Here is a 19563-nt window from a genome sequence, read left to right as displayed (position 1 = left end):
AGGTGCCGAACAAGCTAGTCTAACAGGCTGACCTTGTTTCAGGTGTTTATTAATTATCTTTATTTTATCTTGTTTTGGGGGAGAACTGGCCAGTGGTTCCGGTAATGGTATGCTTTGATGTGAAAATTAAGACCCACTTATTTCCTCAGTAATCGTGAATAAACTAGACTTAATGTAATCAAACTCCTGATACCTGCTAAAAGCCAAAGTTGGTTGTTTTCTCTCAAGGGAAATCCTGGCACGCAGAGGTCTTTATCCATCAGGAGAATTAATCACACAGGCAGCCTTAATATTGCAGCTATTCATGATTTAAAAAAAAAAATTCAGAAAAGACAAATACGGTGTTCAACAACAGTTAATGGTCATGACAAATGGCCTTCTGTTAGTGGAGGCCTGAGCCGCAGCACTCCAGTCAGTGCCAAAGACTAGCTGTCACTTAAAGTGACAACGACACCAATTTTGCATAACTTTATGGCTTATGCTGTCATAAATTGGACATTTTAAGGCTTCTATGCAAATGTACTCTCTAGAGTCAGCCTCAAGTGGCCATTCAAGGAACTGCAACTTTTTCCTTCTGTGCATCTTCATTTTGGATGGCTAATGTTCAAACGCTTACTCCAATTAAGGGTCATGGAGGGACTGGAGCCTATCCCAGCAGTTAGAGGGTGTGAAGCAGTGTACACCCCATATAGGATGCCAGTCTGTCGGAGGGCCACATATAGACAAAAAAAACATTCACACCTGCACACACACCTAAGGACAGTTTAAAGTTTCCAGTCCACCTAACCTGCATGTTTTTGACTGTGGGTGGAAGCCAGAGCACCCGGAGGGAACCCAAACAAACACATAAAGGCGACAGGTCGGAATCAATCCCATGACCTTCTTGCAGCGAGGCAACAGTGCTAACCAAGAAGCCACAGTGCGTCCATTTTCAATACTGCATACAAGAAATATGTCATTAGTAACATTGTAGAATAATTCAAATCAAATCCACAGTTGATATGAAAATATTTAGCGGACTACAGTGAAAGGAAAACAGAAGCAGTCTTGGCAGAACATGATATAATTTTTATCGCATGTTGTCCAGCAGGACATGTCTTTCCACCTTCTAGCAAACTTTCTGTCTCTACTGTTTTTTGGCTTTTTTCCTGACTAATTGGGAGAGAAACCTTTTGTTTGGCCCAGACTTTCCTGTGGGTCTATCCAGGTTTGGGTGGCTGTAGAAAGGATCCTGTCTTTTTTCTTTGTGTTCTTTGTTGCATAATGTTTAATATGGAATTTTTTCAGACGCTGAAAATCTGTCTTTTGAGCGTACACTCCATCGAGGTTTCATAAGTACCCAACGTTGTTTTTTCTCTTCTTCTTCCTTAGTCCATTAAAGGACTATCTTGAATGCTTCTGTAAAAGGCAAGCAAAAAGTTACATTGTTGCAAGATGTAAACATGAAAAGTAAAATGGCACAGTCTGTGTAGTTAAGCTTCATGGCAATGATGTAGTGGAAAATAAAGAATTGTGCTATTCAGTAATAGAGAGCACAGCTTTTCATCTTGTCCCAGGCATTTAGACAAATACAACCCCAATTCCAATGAAGTTGGGATGTTGTGTGAAATGTAAATAAAAACAGAATACAATGATTTGCAAATCCTCTTCAACCTATATTCAATTGAATACACCTCAATGATGAGATATTCAATGTTCACACTGATAGACTTTATTGTTTTTGTGCAAATATTTGCTCATTTTGAAATGGATGCCTGCAACACATTTCAAAAAAGCTGGGACAGTGGCAACAAAAGACTGTGAAAATTGATGAATGCTCAAAAACACTTGTTTGGAACATTCCACAGGTGAACAGGTTAATTGGAAACAGGTGAGTGTCATGATTGGGTATAAAAGGAGCATCCCCAAAAGGATCAGCCGTTCACAAGCAAAGATAGGGCGAGGATCACCACTTTGTGAACAACTGCGTGAAAAAATAGTCCAACAGTTTAAGAACAATGTTTATTTGCAAGGAATTTAGGGATTCCATCATCTACAATCCATAATATAATCAGAAGATTCAGACAATCTGGAGAACTTTCTACACATAAACGGCAAGGCCGAAAACCAACATTGAATGCCCGTGACCTTCGATCCCTCAGGTGGCACTGCATTAAAAACCGACATCATTGTGTAAAGGATCTTACTGCGTGGGCTCAGGAATGCTTCAGAAAACCATTGTCAGTTAACACAGTTCGTCGCTACATCTACAACTGCAAGTTAAAACTCTACCATGCAAAGTGAAAGCCATACATCAAGAACATCCAGAACCACTGCTGCCTTCTCTGGGCCTGAGCTCATTTGAAATGGACAGACTCAAAGTGGAAAAGTGTGCTGTGATCTGACGAGTCCACATTTCAAATTGCTTTTGGAAATCATGGACGTCGTGTCCTCTGGACAAAAGAGGAAAAAGACCATCCAGATTGTTAACAGCGCAAAGTTCAAAAGCCAGCATGTGTAATGGTATGGGTGTGTGTTAGCACCCATGGCATGGGCAACTTACACATCTGTAATGGCACCATCAATGCTGAAAGGTACATCCAGGTTTTGGAGCAACACATGCTGCCATCCAAGCAACGTCTTTTTCAGTGACGTCCCTGCTTATTTCAGCAAGACAATGGCAAGCCACATTCTGCACGTGTTACAACAGCGTGGTGTCGTAGTAAAAGAGTGCGGGTACTAGACTGGCCTGCCTGCAGTCTGTCGCCCATTGAAAATGTGTGGCGCATTATGAAGCGCAAAATAGGACAACGGAGACCCCGGACTGTTGAACAACTGAAGTTGTACATCAAGCAAGAATGGGAAAGAATTCCACCTACAAAGCTTCAACAATTAGTGTCCTCAGTTCCCAAATGCTTATTGAGTGTTGTTAGAAGGAAAGGTGATACACAGTGGTAATCATACCACTGTCCCAGCTTTTTTGAAACGTGTTGCAGGCATCCATTTCAAAATGAGCAAATATTTGCACAAAAACAAAGTTTGTCAGTTTGAACATTAAATATCTTGTCTTTGTGGTGTATTCAATTGAATATAGGTTGAAGAGGATTTACAAATCATTGTATTCCGTTTTATTTACATTTTATACAATGTCCCAATTTCATTGGAATTGGGGTTGCATTAATATCAAACCCTGAGCATGTTAAATTTGAGATTAAAAGAATACAGGCTGTCCAGTTATATTTTCAGATCAGACGTTCTTTAATGCCTCTTGTGTAGTTGTAGCTACTTTTAATTGTGAGCTAATGTGGCATCTGACTATAAATATCTGTGTAGATCCTTGTGCCTGAATAAAGACTGGAAATGTATTTTAGAAGTATTACCTGTTTCTGCTTTCACTTTTGAGTACAGCATGTTGTTAGAATAAAAATACAGGGTAATGTTCTTTCCACACATGCGAGGTAATCTGTAATATGTTTCCCTTGTAGGTGAAAAGGCGCTTGGTCACATAATGCTTGATGTGGGTCCATCTCTTGTATTGTATCTTGAGGCTGTTTTCTGACTTTTACAGGTTCCTCTTACCCATGAGATGGTACGCAAGACCAAAGACAAGGAAATAAAATGCAAATACATAAAGCCCTGGACACTAAAGAATAGTCCGTAGAAGAATTTTCTGATGTTAGGATCCCTACTTTTTTGTCATTATTACTTCATATAGTCTTATCCTGGAAAAAGCTTTTCTGTCTTAGATTAGTTTGATGTTTGGATGCAGATAGATGACCCATCCTTCCTTGAAGGTAACTGTTTTCTTTCTGCTCCTCTTTTTTGCTGTGTAGGTCGCGTTACCAACCTGCGACGAGTTACATACGTGGTATTGGACGAAGCAGACAGAATGTTCGACATGGGCTTTGAGCCACAGGTGAGTGTCACTTTCATTATACAGTACAGTTTGGGAATTCTCATTTCTTTGTTATGCTTTCTTGCAAGTAGTAGGCCAAATAACTAAAGAAATTGTTCAGATTGTCATACAAGTTTCAAATTTTGCATGTGTTTACCTGATAGGCCACTAATTTAGAGGATGTGGCTGACTGCTGAAACAAAAGTGCTACCTCTGCTACTACATCTCTCCACCCCACGTAGATAATTTTCAATCTACACATTAAAATACACTTATTGAGATGAAAATCATCAAAAAATTGCTCCATATTATTGTGTTGTATGAAAACTCATGACATTTCAGAAATTGCAGCTATCTCATCAATAGCAGCTGTCTTGGATTTTTTGCTAGGCCAAGCGGTTAGGTTCGCTTGTTTTCAGTGCAGAAGGTTCCAGGTTCAAAACCACCCCTGCCCATTCTCCAAGTAATGTGGAGTTGCGTCAGGAAGGGCATCTGGTGTAAAATCTGTGCCAAGTCAACATGCAGATCCACCTCGGATTTGCTGTGGAGACCCAGAGTGAAATAAGGAGAAGCTGCAGTGACTTACTTTTAATGCTCTTTTATAAATAAGATAGAGAGCTGTAGATCATGATTAATTTCCATTTCATATTTGTCGTAGACTTGTATCTTTAACACATAGCAACAACATGATGTGCACTACTACAAATCATGTAAGAAAGGAAAAATTTATTTTTCTGGAAAAATATAAAACTGTATTATAACTGAGCAAAATGTGATCGCAAAATTTGAAAGCATGGGCAAAATCCACTCATCCCCAAGTGCTTGGTCCCTCCAATAGGTGATGCGAATTGTGGACAATGTGCGTCCAGATCGGCAGACCGTCATGTTCTCGGCTACGTTTCCCAGAGCCATGGAGGCGCTGGCTCGTAGGATACTGTCCAAACCCATTGAGGTCCAGGTGGGAGGTCGCAGCGTGGTTTGCTCTGATGTGGAACAACATGTGGTAAATCAACTGTTTTTCTCTCTTTCTCTCACTGAAAAAGATTTGTGGAGGTTGTACAGTAAGAGTGAGCACCTGTCAATTTTAAACACAGAATTTAAAGTATTCTCAGAAATTTGTTGCTTCATTAATTACACAGCATCATGCAGCAAATAAAAGTTGCACTATGTGCTGTCTCTGCAGTCACAGCTGTAGATGTGTATAACTCCTTTGAGCACTAATTTTGACCCTGGTAGGTTTTTTTTTTTCTTTCTTTTTTTTTTTTTTCTTTTTTGCTTTTGTGAAATAATTTTGTTTCTTTGTGCACAGTAAAATAATGTAAATATCCAAAATAAAATTAGGATTTTTATACAAAATTTTCTCCCACTTAGAAATCATGGAGGGGTCTGAACTTTTCATCTTAGGTGCACGTCCACTGTGAGAGACATAATCTAAAAAAAAAAAAAAAAAAAAAAAAATCCGGAAATCACAATCTATGATTTTTTTTAATAATTAGTTTGTATGTTACTGCTGCAAATAAGTATTTGAACACCTACCAACCAGCAAGAATTCTGGCTCACACAGACCTGTTACTTTTTCTTTAAGAAGCCCTCTTATTCTGCACTCTACCTGTATTAATTGCACCTGTTTGAACTTGTTACCTGTATAAAAGACACCTGTTCACACACTCAATCAATCACACTCCAACCTGTCCACCATAGCCAAGACCAAAGAGCTGTCTAAGGACACCAGGGACAAAACTGTAGACCTGCACAAGGCTGGGATGGACTACAGGACAACAAGCAAGCAGCTTGGTAGAAGACAACAACTGTTAGGATTATTTATTAGAAAGTGGAAGAAACATAAGATCTCAGTTGTCCAGGTGGTTTCCATAGTAGAGAAGCTTGAATCTTCGACTGGACTGGGTTGCTTGACGCGAGGACGTTTCGCTTCAGCGATTTCGCTTTCGACGTTTCGCTTCAGCTTCTGCAATTTGAAGCGAAACGTCCTCGCGTCAAGCAACCCAGTCCAGTCGAAGATTCAAGCTTCTCTACTATAAGATGACTGTCAGTCTCCCTCGGTCTGGGATTCCATGCAAGATCTCACTTTGTGGGGTAAGGATGATTCTGAGAAAGCTCAGAACTACACAGGAGGACCTGGTCAATGACCTGAAGAGAGCTGGGACCACAGTCACAAATATTACATTAGTAACACATGATGCTGTCATGGTTTAAAATCCTGCAGGGCAGCAAGGTCCCCCTGCTCAAGCCAGCACATGTCCAGGCCCGTTTGAAGTTCACCAGTGACCATGTGGATGATTCAGAGGAGGCATGGGAGAAGGTCGTGTGGTCAGATGAGACCAGAATAGAGCTTTCTGGAATCAACTCCACTTACCATGTTTAGAGGATGGGAACAACCCCAAGAAAACCATCCCAGCCGTGAAGCATGGGACTGGAAACATCATACTCTGTGGGTGCTCTTCTGCAAAGGGGACAGGACGACTGCACCGTATTGAAGAGAGGATGGATAGGGTCATGTATTGCGAGATTTTGGCAAACAACCTCCTTCCCTCAGTTCAGTGACTTGGAAATGTTCATGTATCCATCCTCTGATTTGTCTCAGGAAAACTGTCTGTAATTAATGATTGACCATTTTACGCACACATGCTTTATGCAAGTATTTTGATTATATGAAATTGTATCATTTATATTTATTTTTGAATCTGTTCTAAATTCTGTACTTAAAATTCATGGGTGCCAATGATGTCGATCATCACTGCAGGCCTGAATATGGCCATAGTAGTACTGATATTTTAATTTTGACTCTTAAGTTTCATGTTGCTAAACCAGTCCATACAGTAATTGGCAATTTGACTGTTTGATTTCAGTAACGTCTGGTGTGTGGCCTGGCACTGTCTCATTAATTTGGGGGTGGAGGGGTTATTAAATGTTTATCTCTTTCTGTAGGAAAAGAAAAAATATTTAGTTATGAACTGGAATAAAATAAATAAATTTGCCTCCTGTCCTGCACTCATCTTGCTGCACCTAATGAAGCACTCCAATGTGTGTCTGCTTTTCTTTTTGTTTGTTTTTGTAGCTGGTGATTGAGGAGGACAAGAAATTCTTGAAGCTCCTAGAGATTCTGGGACACTATCAGGAGAAGGGTTCCGTCATCATCTTTGTAGACAAGCAGGAGCACGCAGACGGTCTGCTCAAAGACTTGCTGAAAGCCTCCTACCCCTGCATGTCCCTGCACGGAGGTACTCAGAGCAACACGTTTTGACCATTCCCTTACTTTGGAAAAGTGTCTCTGCGTTAGTTAACATTTCATAATTGGGGAACAACAATAGTAATAAAGTGAAAGTACATGTGTCTCTGCTTTTCTTCATATATTTTCCAATTTAAATAAATTATGCAGTTGAGAAGGTGGCTCGCTGACTCAGGATGAGGTTTGTGTTCAGTGGACAGACAAAAAGACTCAACAGCATGAGACAGTTTAGGTGGGGTTTCTGTGTCTGTTTCATTGACATTATGTCTGTAGAAACCACAGGTGTGGAAAAAGTCCCATAATTCCTAAAGTGTTTGCATGATGTACCTATCCTTTTTTTTCAAAAGGTCAAAACAAAACTCTTTAACATGAATTGTGTCAGTAATGAAAAGCGCTATGTGATGTCCAGTAGCATGTTGTATCTGTCTGTCTGGCATTTCAAACTTTTCTCTCTTGTCGTCCTACTAGGAATTGATCAGTATGACAGAGACAGCATCATCAGTGACTTTAAGAGCGGAGCCTGTCGTCTGATGGTGGCCACTTCTGTGGCAGCCAGAGGGCTGGATGTCAAACAGCTCATCCTGGTGGTCAACTACAGCTGTCCTAACCACTATGAGGACTACGTCCACAGGGCTGGACGCACAGGAAGAGCTGGCAACAAGGTCAGTTAAAACAAAATTCAGTGAGGTTGTGCCTGTAGAGACTGAGATAAGACCATAAACTGTGTATATTTATTGGACAAAGCCTTTAGTACGCCACCCGTAGGATTTTTATAGAGACCCGGAACAGCCGATATGAAACTCATGTCTGGGCATCACCATGTTGGCAGCAGCAGCTGCTCTGATTCATGATGAGGTCAGTGCTTGGAGCGCAGGTGGCTCAGTGTGTGACAGTAGAAGCCTGAACACACCTGTGAAGTCCAAACCACCTAATCTAACAGGCTAACTTCGATTCATGGGTTTACTTAATCACATTTCAGGGGACTGCACAGTGGTGCTCCTAAAGATTTACGTTGGTTTGGACATTAAAAGTTATGAGCTGCTGAGCTGCTTCTGAGTAATGATTCATAAATGGGACAGAACGGATCAGGCTACCCACAACTGCTAAGAGTGCTAACGCCGTTAGCACGCAACATTAAATACCATGAGAATTTCACTCATGGTATTGCAGCGAGGATGTCTTAGAAGGTCCGTTAGGGCCTTTCACCACACAACAAACCAGATTATTCCAGATGTTTGTAAAAAAAAAAAAAAAAAAATTACACAGGCTCCACAACAGCTAGTGGATGCATCGAGTAGAGTTATGGTGTGATGGCACAAGAGGCTGAGACATTCTACTGAGCCACTGTCACTCAAAGTGACTATGCGCTTAATTTTACAGAACTTTATGACTTAAAATGTCTTAAACTAAGAAGTTTTTTTTTTTTATTTCCCCCCCACCCCCATAGTTGTCATGAAGGAGGAAACTAGAGTCTATAACTGTTTTGTGTACTTTAACTCTAAACACACGTGTGTGTGTGTGTGTGTATGTATGTATATGTATGTATGTATGTATATGTGTATGTGTGTATATACACTCAACAAAAATATAAACACAACACTTTTGGTTTTGCTCCCATTTTGTATGAGATGAACTCAAAGATCTAAAACTTTTCCACATACACAATATCACCATTTCCCTCAAATATTGTTCACAAACCAGGCTAAATCTGTGATAGTGAGCACTTCTCCTTTGCTGAGATAATCCATCCCACCTCACAGGTGTGCCATATCAAGATGCTGATTAGACACCATGATTAGTGCACAGGTGTGCCTTAGACTGCCCACAGTAAAAGGCCACTCATATGACATTGGCATAATCTCATTTTCGAGCATTAAAGGACCATGTCAGATCAACCTCAGTTGTTCAAGGGGTGACGATGTCGTATGTGGCTGCTCAGACCCAGAGCAGAATGGAAGAGTGGGGAACACTTTGTGCAGGGAACAGTGGGTGGTGAGCGAGGAAGGAGAAGCTGCTCTTTACGTTGCTGTCTCTTGTACTCTACTACACAGCATCGTTGTTTCTCCATGTGGGCTGTTCCCTTAATGATGGTGCGCTTCCACTCAGTGCAGTTTTCGGCAAGGGTCTCCCAGTTGGCATAGTCGATGTTACAGCGATGAAGCGTCGCCCTTAGTTGTTCGCAAAATCGATGTTTGAGCGCACCTGTGGCTCTTGTGCCTGATTTGAGCTGTGAGAAGAGGATCTGGAGGGGGAGTCGGGTTGCGGTCATTCTTCTGACGTGCCCTGCCCAGCGGAGTCGATTTTGGGCCATCGTGGTCTCGATGCTAGAGAGATTGGCTCGGAGAAGCACAGATTCATTGGAGACGTGGTCTTGCCATTTGATCTTCAAGATTGCACAAATTTTTTGCTGTTGGAAACACTCCAGCTTTTTTATATCACTCGTATACAGGACCCACAACTCAGAACCATAGAGGAGGGTGGAAAGAACGATGGCTCGGAACACCATGATTTTCAGCTGGAGACTGAGATTATGGTTCAGAAATACCCTTTTGGAGAGCTTCCCAAATGCTGCATGTGCGGCACGAATCCTGTTATCAATGTCTTTGTGCATAGTGCAGTCATTAGAGAGGTAGCTTCCTAGGTAGGGGAAGGCTTCCACGGTCTCAAGGACTTCACCATGGAGTCGTACGTTGCTGGTGTCTGGAGGGGGATGGCCTGGGACTCCCTGCACAAGGATTTTGGTCTTTCCAGTATTGGAGGTAAGCCCAAAGTGAGAGTAGGCACCATTAAAGAATCAAAGAGATCTACAGTGGCCTGGAGCGCGGCGACTGTGTCCTCAGGGGTCGCATTGTCATCAGCGTACTGTAGCTCCCGTACTGTAACTAAGGTGGTGAGTTGGCGGGCACGAAAGTGCCCAGTGTTGAAGAGACCTCCATCCATTCTGCAGCGAAGTCGGATGCCAGGGGCCGTGTCGGGAAGTTTGTGGATCATGGCCCCAAGGTAGAGAGAAAAGAGGGTAGGGGCCAGAACACAGCCCTGCTTCAAACCAGTGGTGATAGGAAAGGAGTCAGAGATGCTGTTCTTGTCCACGACGCGGCCAGTCATCCCATCGTGAAGGGCCTGTACAAGGTCCGTGAAGTGGTCAGAGCAGCTGAAACGTCTCAAGGTTGCCCACATAGCTGGTCTTGGGACACTATCAGAAGCCTTCTCCAAGTCCCAGAAGAGGAAAAGGAGAGGTCTTCGCTGTTCACGGGACTTCTCCTGTAGCAGGCGGGCACAAAAGATCATGTCAGTGGTGCCACGAGATGGCCGGAAGCCGCACTGTGACTCTGGAAGGACCTCTTCAGCGACGGTCAGGAGCCTGTTAAGCAGAATCCGTGCAAAGACCTTTCCGGCACTACTGAGGAGGGAGATGCCACGGTAATTTCCGCAGATGGAGCGATCCCCCTTCTTGAAGATGGTAATGATGGTAGTGTCCTTCAGGTCTGCGGGTATGGCTTTTGTCTCCCATATGCGCAGGATCAACATGAAAAGCCTGGTCTTCACGGCTATGCCCCCATGAGAAATGAGTTCCAAGGGGATGTTGTCAGGCCCGGGGGACTTCAATGCCTTCATGCACTTCAGTGCCTTCTGAAACTCTGTGTAGGAGGGAGGGAGTGACATCCAATGCCTGACAGGGTGTTGGGGTACCTTACGGAGCAAGTCCTCAGCTGCGGTAGATGGACGATTCAGAAGCATCTGAAAGTGTTCCTTCCACCTTTGAAGGATGGCTTGATCATCCGTAAGGGTAGTTGCCCCGTCAGCAGACTGGAGGATGTTGGTACCACCGCGACGGGACCAAAGATTTCCTTTGTTGCAGCGTAGAAGCACCGGAGGTCTCTGCTGTCACCATATGACTGGATCTCCTTTGATTTTTCTTGCCACCACAGGTTCTGCATTTCTCTGACCCTTCGCTGGCACTTCTGCTTTGCATTTTGCAGGGATCTTCAGCCTCATGACGTTAAAGCGACGTGCCCTCTTTACCCTGTTGTAGAGGGGGAGGTTCCGCAGACAGAGTCTGAGACGAGCTATCAGGAGCCGATGGTCTGTCCAAAAATCGTCTGCACCGGGCATGCTGCAGGTCACAAGGACATCGCTCCGGTCACATAATCGAGTAAGGATATAGTCAAGGATGGTCCAGTGCTTTGACTGCGGGTGTTTCCAGGTGGTTTTGTGACGACTTGGAAGCCGGAAAAGAGTATTAGTGATAGTCAACTCATTTTCAGCACATACGAGGTCTGTCAATAAAGTATCGGACCTTTTTATTTTTTTCAAAAACTATATGGATTTGAATCACGTGCGATTACATCAGACAAGCTTGAACCCTCGTGGGCATGCATGAGTTTTTTCACGCCTGTCGGTTACGTCATTCGCCTGTGGGCTGGCTTTGAGTGAGGAGTGGTCCACCCCTCCCGTCGCAATCTCTTTGTCTGAGAACTTCCTGAAAGACTGGCGCTTTGCTTGATCAAATTTTTTTCAAAAACTGTGTGGCACATCGAAGTGGACACCATTCGAGAAATTCATCTGGTTTTCGGTGAAAATTTTAACGGCTGAGAGATTATGGCGTGATGCTGTCGCTTTAAGGACTGCCCATGGAGCGGGACGTCGCGACGCGCTCTGAGCCGCCGCTGTCTGCCTGTTTCGAGCTGAAAACCTCCAAATTTAAGCCTCTGTTGACCCAGGACGTCGTGAGAGAACAGAGAATTTTCAGGAGAGGTCGGGATCAGCAGTTTATCCGGACATTCCACTGTTAAAGGTGATTTTGTAATGAAAGAAAGTGCTGACGGGTCCGTGTGTCGGGACACAGCCGGCGCAGCGCGGTAGCACAGGAAAAACACCTCCGTTGGAAGCCTTAAGGACAAGTTGGAACATGTCCAGCTGTTAAACAATTTCTCAGATACTCACTCAACTGAAAGCCATCAAAAGCCGCCTGGTTTTTACAAATGGTTATCAACACGGAGGTGTTTTTCCTTGTGCCGCCGCGCGGCGCCTGCTGGGTGCTGACGCGCGGATGGTCTTTCATTACAAAATCTCCTTTAACAGTGGAATGTCCAGATAAACTACTGATCCCGAGCTCTCCTGAAAGTTCTCTGTTGTCTCACGATGTCCTGGGTCAACAGAGGCTTAAATTTGGAAGTTTTCAGCTCGAAACAGGCAGACAGTGGCGGCTCAGAGCGCGTTGCGACGTCCTGCTCCGTGGGCAGTCCTTAAAGCGACAGCATCACGCCATAATCTCTCATCAGCCGTTAAAATTTTCACCGAAAACCAGTTGAATTTCTCGAATGGTGTCCACTTCGATGTGCCTCTGTTTTTGAAAAAAATTTGATCAAGCAAAGTGCCAGTCTTTCAGGAAGTTCTCAGACAAAGAGATTGCGACGGGAGGGGTAGACCACTCCTCACTCAAAGCCAGCCCACAGGCGAATGACCGACAAGCGTGAAAAAACTCACGCATGCGCACGAGGGTTCAAGGTTGGCTGATGTAATCGCACGTGATTCAAATCCATATAGTTTTTTGAAAAAATAAAAAGGTACGTTACTTTATTGACAGACCTCGTATGCCAAGAAGGAGAAGCCCGTTGGAGTTGCAGGATCCAAGCCCCTGCTTGCCCAGAATGCCCTCCCAAAGTCTATGGTCACGACTGACTCTAGCATTGAAGTCTCCGAGCACGAGGAGCTTGTCTCTGCTGGGAACAGCTTGGATGGCACTGTTCAGGGCAGCATAGAATGACCCCTTGACGTCATCCTCGGAGTCAAGGGTTAGGACGTAGACTGAGATCAGAGTCATGTGGTTGCTGTTGGGGAGCGGCACGCGAAGAGTCATAAGACGTTCATTTATGGCGGTTGGGGCCAGGTTATAGCGATTCACCAATGATATCTTGATGGCAAAGCCAATGCCATGGATCCGTGGCTCTTTAAGATCTTTCCCCTTCCAGAAGAAAGTGTAGTTGGCTCCAACTTCAGACAGACTTCCCTCTCCGGCAAGTCTTGTTTCGGAGAGGGCAGCGATATCAATGTTGAAGCGGTCAAGCTCCCGACTCACGAGGGCAGTGCGTCGGTGTGGTCTATCTGTGTCATCATGGTCTATGAGGGTCCTCACATTCCATGCTCCCACCGTAAAAGGGTTCAGTTTCCATTTTCTTCTCGTGTTTTGACTGCATAAGTAGGTCCCCACTGGCCGCCGTCTGCCAGTCAGGGGGAGTTGTGGTGACCGATGTTTACCCCACCTTTTCTAGGGGCCTCTCCAATTGGAGTGTGCTGCGGTACTCCTAAATAGGCCAGCCCAGTCACGCCTGTAGCTGCCGAACTATCACATCACCACAACTTTTTAGACAGAACGACCTTCTTACAAGTGCCCCGTGTGTGGCTCCGGACTAGAGACTCCCAGCTGACCAAGCCTGTCCCCGTCATCCATCCCGTACCATCGCCACGGGACTTTTGAATTGAGGATGTGATTCTGACATGAATCGCCTTCGCGTGAATTTGTTTAAGTTGGATAGCAGGTTGCGTCCCTGGGACCCACACACTTTGAGCACCCACCTTCTCCAGCGGCACCATAGAGGGTGGAGACGTGCTGGTTCTGAATGGGATACTTGCAGCGGGCTGCCGGAGACTTGATTACAGTCAAGGTCTGCCTTTAAACCGTGCCAGCCCGCCTGGCACTGCTCTTATCCGCCAGTTGCGATACAACTGCCATTGGAGACTTGAAAGTTCCAACCCCTAGTAACCCAAGGGCCCGCTCAGTTTTGTGCGGCGACTGCACTCGCCAGTCATGGAGTAGGTAATAACGGTCACCTGTGCGCTTTTTTATAGGTTTCAGGTTGGATTTTACTGATCCCACGCACGACCTCCCCACTCTGCCTGGATGCAGTTTGTCATACCCAGGACATATATATATATTTCTGCTCTAAAGTTGGACATTTTAACATGGACTCCTATGGGAATGTTCTCTGTTTTTGGAGCCATCCTTAAGTGGCCAGACAAGGAACTGCAGTTTTTCTACTTCCAGTAGTACTTCATCTGAGACCATTGAAGTTTACCGCATAGATAAGACCCACTGTAGGTACCCAGTTTGACAGACATCAGCGTGCAGGTGTGGCATATCGCTCTCTTTGTTCACATATGCATTTCTCATGACTCTTACTTTTGAGCAAATTAGAATCAGAATCGCCTGTACTGTCATTGTAATTTACATTGCAACGAGATTTGAGTGCAACTCCAAAAGGTACTTTTCCGAGGTGCGAGTAATTGTTAGCCAAATAAAAGATAATGAAATTCAACAAAATAAATTATTTAAATATATGTACAACTAAAATTAAATGTGGACAAAAGTAAAATGAGAATTATGTACAACTGTGGAATGATGCTGCACATGGGTACAGATATTGCACAAGAACTTTGACAAGTGCAGATTAAAGTGGTTTGTTATTGTTCAGTGCAGTGATCGCTCTGGGGAGAAAGCTGTCCCTGAGTCTGTTTGTCCTAGTTTTGATTGACCTATACCGTCGGCCCGAGGGTAGTAGGTCAGACAGGTGGTTTCTGGGGTGGGATGTGTCTTTGATGATGCTGGCAGCTCTGCTGAGGTAGCGACAGCTGACAATGTCCTCCAGGCTGGGCAGAGAGCAACCAGTGATCCTCTGGGCCATTTTGATCACCATCTGCAGTGCTCTCCTGTCTGCTGCTGAGCACCCCCCGTACCACGCTGTGATGCAGTAGGTCAGGATGCTCTCGATGGTGGCTCTGTAGAACAACACCAGGTTAAGATCAAGTCACTAAACCTGGAACACAGTTTGGGCTTGAGCTCACAACCTGAGGCCATAACTTTGTTGTCCAATTTTTCTAGATGGTGAATGTACTTTGTGTCACCACAACACTACTTTAATGGACAGTAATTGTCCTCTAAAGGTTTAGCTAATATTCTTGGGTCAAAGGTCAGGCTCAGATGAATAGAAATGTTGGCACTTCTCATTTTAAAAATGAGTGCAAGTCTTGATGTGTGTGCTGTTGCTGCCATGTTGATCCTTCTCTTAGGGCTACGCCTACACCTTCATCACAGAGGAGCAGGTTCGCTATGCTGGAGATATCATCAAGGCCCTGGAGCTGTCTGGCTCTCCGGTTCCCCCTGACCTGGAGCAGCTTTGGGGCTCCTTCAGAGACCAACAGAAAGCGGTAAGCAGATCCAGAGGGGAATCCCAAACTGGATTCACACTTGATATTATTCAACGAAACTTTCTAATTGGCTCAAATTGTGCTGTCTTATTTGACGAGTATGAGACATGTTTCTGATTTGACCAATCAGCTGTGCAGTGTATGTTTAGGAGAAAACAAACATTGAGCCATCTGGCTTGGAGGTAGATGTATAGACTGTTTCTGTGTTGACCATTTCAATTTATTTTCCCCTCTTTTCTTTTTTTACAGGAGGGTAAGACTATCAAGAGTAGCAGCGGCTTCTCAGGAAAAGGATTCAAGTTTGATGAGACGGAACATGCTTTGGCCAATGAGAGAAAGAAGCTGCAGAAAGCTGCTCTGGGACTGCAGGACTCTGATGACGAGGACGGAGCACTGGATGTGAGTAACATTATTATAATACTTAAAAGTCAGGAACACATAGTGATAAATACTACAAATACTTGCTGGGATAATGAAAGCTATTTTAAGTGTACATTCAGATAATCTGTACCTGTAATCTTCTTGCTGCATATGTAGATTGAGGAGCAAATTGAGAGTATGTTCAACTCCAAGAAGAGAGTGAAGGATCTCTCTGCCGCCGGAGCAGCTGGTGGTCTCACAGGTGCAGTTTCCACAACAGCCGCCTCCTCCGGAGGGTTGCCAGGCCTCGGCCCCACCTCCGCCGGCAACATCCAAAAACTGGAGATGGCCAAGAGGCTGGCACTCAAGATCAATGCACAGAAGAACCTGGGTGCTGAGGCACAGGTATGTTCAGATGATGGCTCGAGGCAGTACAAAGACTGTTTCTTCGTGTTGATGTTGTTTGACATACAGGAAAAATATAAAAAGAACAAACACCTGGTCTTCAGCCATGTTATCTGTGGTCAATGGTTGCCCTTTAGATAGTCCTAAGATGGTTTTGGTATCATGATCTCAGTTGAGGAGGCTGTGTTTTGTTATCTGTTCGTTATTCAGCATGATGTCTCAGGAGGACAAAAATGGCTTTCAGTGGAATTTGATAGAGGTCAGCCTTGGTTGGGATGGTGATTCAACATAAATGTGGCTCAGTACACTTTGGATTTTAGGTTCCTAGTTTGAAAGTAAAAAGTAAGTTAACCAGTTCCATTTATTCTCCCAAACTTTCTGGATGGAGTGATGCAGGCTGGTTCGCTGTTGTTTGGCATCCACTCTAAGCCCCTCTTCCACATCTATGCTCACACACAGAGCAGGCTGACCCCGCCTCCTGAGAGCAGGAGAGAGGGAGAGAAGCAGCGACTTGCTGACCGGAGTGAGGAGAAACAAACAAAATGAAGATAACTTTTTCAATATGTGGGACGTCCCTGCGCATTAGAAATTTGTTTGGCTTTTTTGTTTCTGCACCTGAGATGTGTGCGCATATGAAGCCCATAGAGTCAAATTTGCTTTGTGTTCATGGACAGGATGTGATGCAACAGGCCACCAACGCCATTCTGCGTGGCGGCACCATCATGACACCATCTGTGTCAGCCAAAACCATCGCAGAGCAGCTGGCAGAGAAGATTAACGCCAAACTAAACTACACGCCCGTGGAGAAACTGGAGGAGGAGCGGCAAGCGGCGGAACAGGCAGAAACCGTCAAAAGATATGAAGAGGAGCTGGAAATCAACGACTTCCCTCAAGTCAGCAACACGCAGCAAAGCTTTTTTTTGTTTTTTAACAAATGTTTTAATATATTCCTACATTAACTTTTATCCTGAGCTTAAAATTTTCTAAATTTGAAGCCAGCTCATTTTCTTGAAATGATTCGGTAAATGGATCTTTTATCATATATAAAAGAGTAATAAGCCTTTACTTTTTGGTCTATCATGTAGGTTGATTTTGCACAAAAATACTCGCAGCCCTTAAATAGGTTGTACATTTTCACAGCTGTTTGTTTTTATTTCAGAGAAGTTGTTGTCCTGCTGTTTTGCATACTAACTTTATTGTAACTGGGGAAAAAATATACCTGTAATGTGCTGCTTTCCTGCAGACGGCCAGGTGGAAGGTGACATCCAAGGAAGCTCTGCAGAGGATCGGTGAATATTCTGAAGCCGCAATCACCATCAGAGGAACTTACTTCCCTCCTGGAAAAGAGCCCAAGGAAGGAGAACGCAAGATCTACCTTGCTATAGAAAGTATGCTTGAAGAAAATATGATTATTATTATTAATATGTACATGTCGCGGACATGATGCGTGAAGTTCTTCAGCATCTCACCATGTCATTTAGGTCCTTCAGACTTTTTTTTGAGTAAATGCTTCAGTGGAGCATGAGCATGGCTAAAACCTTTCAGCCTTTTTAAGCATTTCTTTTTTTGCCTTCAATTTGGCCAGATCATCATATGGCAATATTGTCATATCAATATGATATACGATAGGACTATGATTTCACACAAAGTGCCGCAACAGCGAGCAACATTCTTAAACAAAACAGTAATAGTAAGTCCCTGCGGCTGCTCCCTTGTTTGCACTCGGGGTCGCCACAGCAAATCCAAGGTGGATCTGCATGTTGAATTGGCACAAGTTTTACGCCGGATGCCCTTCCTGACGCAACTCCACATTACATGGAGAAATGTGGTAGGGGTGGGATTTGAACCCGGAACCTTCTGCAGTGAAACCAAGCGCATTAGGGTGATTCTTTAACTACGGGCACTATTGGCCTTGTAAATGTAATTTCCACCACACCATTGCCTTACAATATAAAGCGCCTTGGGGCAACTGTTTGTGATTTGGCGCTATATACATGATGTATATACATATACATGATACATGATATATATGATGTCACTGTTTATCTCCATAGGAACTACCCAAACAATCTTTCATACAAACTGTTTAAAGGGACATTACAGTGTTGTGGTGGAAATTACGGCAATAGTGTGAGACAACTACATTTTGTTTAAAAAAATCACAACAGTTGTATGACATTGAATACCCCAATTATGATTTGATTATTTTACTGATATTTTATTCAGAGATATTTTAAAACATTACAAAAAACGTTTCTTTACCATTCACTTTTATCATTGAAGAGCAAAAGTCTGGGTGTGGGACAAGCACAAAACGGCAATATTTGCATATAATGATGCTGAAAAAAGGTGAAAAAGTCATCATAGACTACTAGAACAAATTTCTTAACACACTTTCATTGTAAAGATGACTATAAAAGTGTGAAATTTCCCCTTTTTTCTGTTTTTCATACAATATGATCAAAGGACATAATAAGTGCCCGTAGTCTAAGAATCACCCATTAACCACTTGGCCACCGCCCCTGCCCAAACAAAACATTGTGGATTTTTATGGCTTTTTACGACAGTGTTGTCTGGTTTGTGGCTTTTTCTCCACGGGGGCTGAATTTTTGTGCCTTCATCTACAAGTACCATAGCGTGAGCTTCGCGCCGCTGTGCTCATATTATTATTATTATTATTATTATGCCCCCCCCCCCCCCCCCCCCCCCCGAGTCGATTTTCAAACAGTTTCATCTGCATCTGGAAAAATTACCCCAGTCTGTTTTAGCAGAACTTGCTGAGCAAGTTGTCTGATTTGGAACAGATTTTCAGTCAGTCCACAAAAGGGAAAAATATGAAACATTTTTATGAAAAAAAAAATGCACATTTGATCATGATCATGATAATACAACCGATTTTAATGAACCTTTGTGACAAGGTCAGTAACAGTGATGCACAAATCCCAGAGCGAGGTATTGAATGTGCATTAATTGGGCACGTCACACACGGGGAAAACGTGCTGCGGTATTGTTGTTGTTATTATTATCATCACCCCCCCCCCCCCCCCCCCCCCACCAAGTCCAGTCATGATCTGCATCTTGACTACCCCCCCCCCCCCCCCCCCCCATTCAGATCCTGGGCTACAGGCCTGAGATTTTAATTGGTATTGAATGAAGTAAAAGCTGTAGAAGAGCTGTTAATTTAAGATGTGTTTATCCTGAAGTATTAATGTGTAGGTTAAAGTCTCTCTATATTATGATGCACCATTAGAAAAGAGTAGCAATAGTTAGAGTGAAATTGAATCTTATTCAGCAGCAGAATAATTTGCTTTTTTTTTTTTTGTAGCTGTCTCCACCTTGTTTTACCTTACTTTATTTTTGCTTTAATCCCTGATACTTGCTTTTTCTAGGTGCAAATGAACTTGCTGTGCAGAAGGCTAAAACAGAGATTACTCGGCTTATCAAAGAAGAGCTCATCAGATTGGTGAGTGTC

General features: G+C 43.7%; 1 protein-coding gene across 2 annotated transcripts in view; it reads left to right on the top strand.

Moving 5' to 3' along the window:
* ddx46 (DEAD (Asp-Glu-Ala-Asp) box polypeptide 46) overlaps window positions 1–19563 on the top strand; it is a 46836-nt gene that overhangs the window by 26693 nt on the left and 580 nt on the right. For both annotated transcript variants that reach the window (XM_034177951.1, XM_034177950.1), the window contains exons 13-22: window positions 3813–3895; window positions 4713–4877; window positions 6951–7113; window positions 7590–7783; window positions 15189–15326; window positions 15576–15725; window positions 15864–16091; window positions 16766–16984; window positions 17335–17479; window positions 19481–19554. In XM_034177951.1, coding sequence (XP_034033842.1) covers window positions 3813–3895; window positions 4713–4877; window positions 6951–7113; window positions 7590–7783; window positions 15189–15326; window positions 15576–15725; window positions 15864–16091; window positions 16766–16984; window positions 17335–17479; window positions 19481–19554 — 1559 coding nt within the window. The remainder of the gene's footprint in view (window positions 1–3812; window positions 3896–4712; window positions 4878–6950; window positions 7114–7589; window positions 7784–15188; window positions 15327–15575; window positions 15726–15863; window positions 16092–16765; window positions 16985–17334; window positions 17480–19480; window positions 19555–19563) is intronic.

Source organism: Thalassophryne amazonica, chromosome 9 (assembly GCF_902500255.1).
Source record: "Thalassophryne amazonica chromosome 9, fThaAma1.1, whole genome shotgun sequence".
Lineage (NCBI taxonomy): Eukaryota > Metazoa > Chordata > Actinopteri > Batrachoidiformes > Batrachoididae > Thalassophryne > Thalassophryne amazonica.
This window is presented reverse-complemented; position numbering and strand designations above follow the sequence as displayed.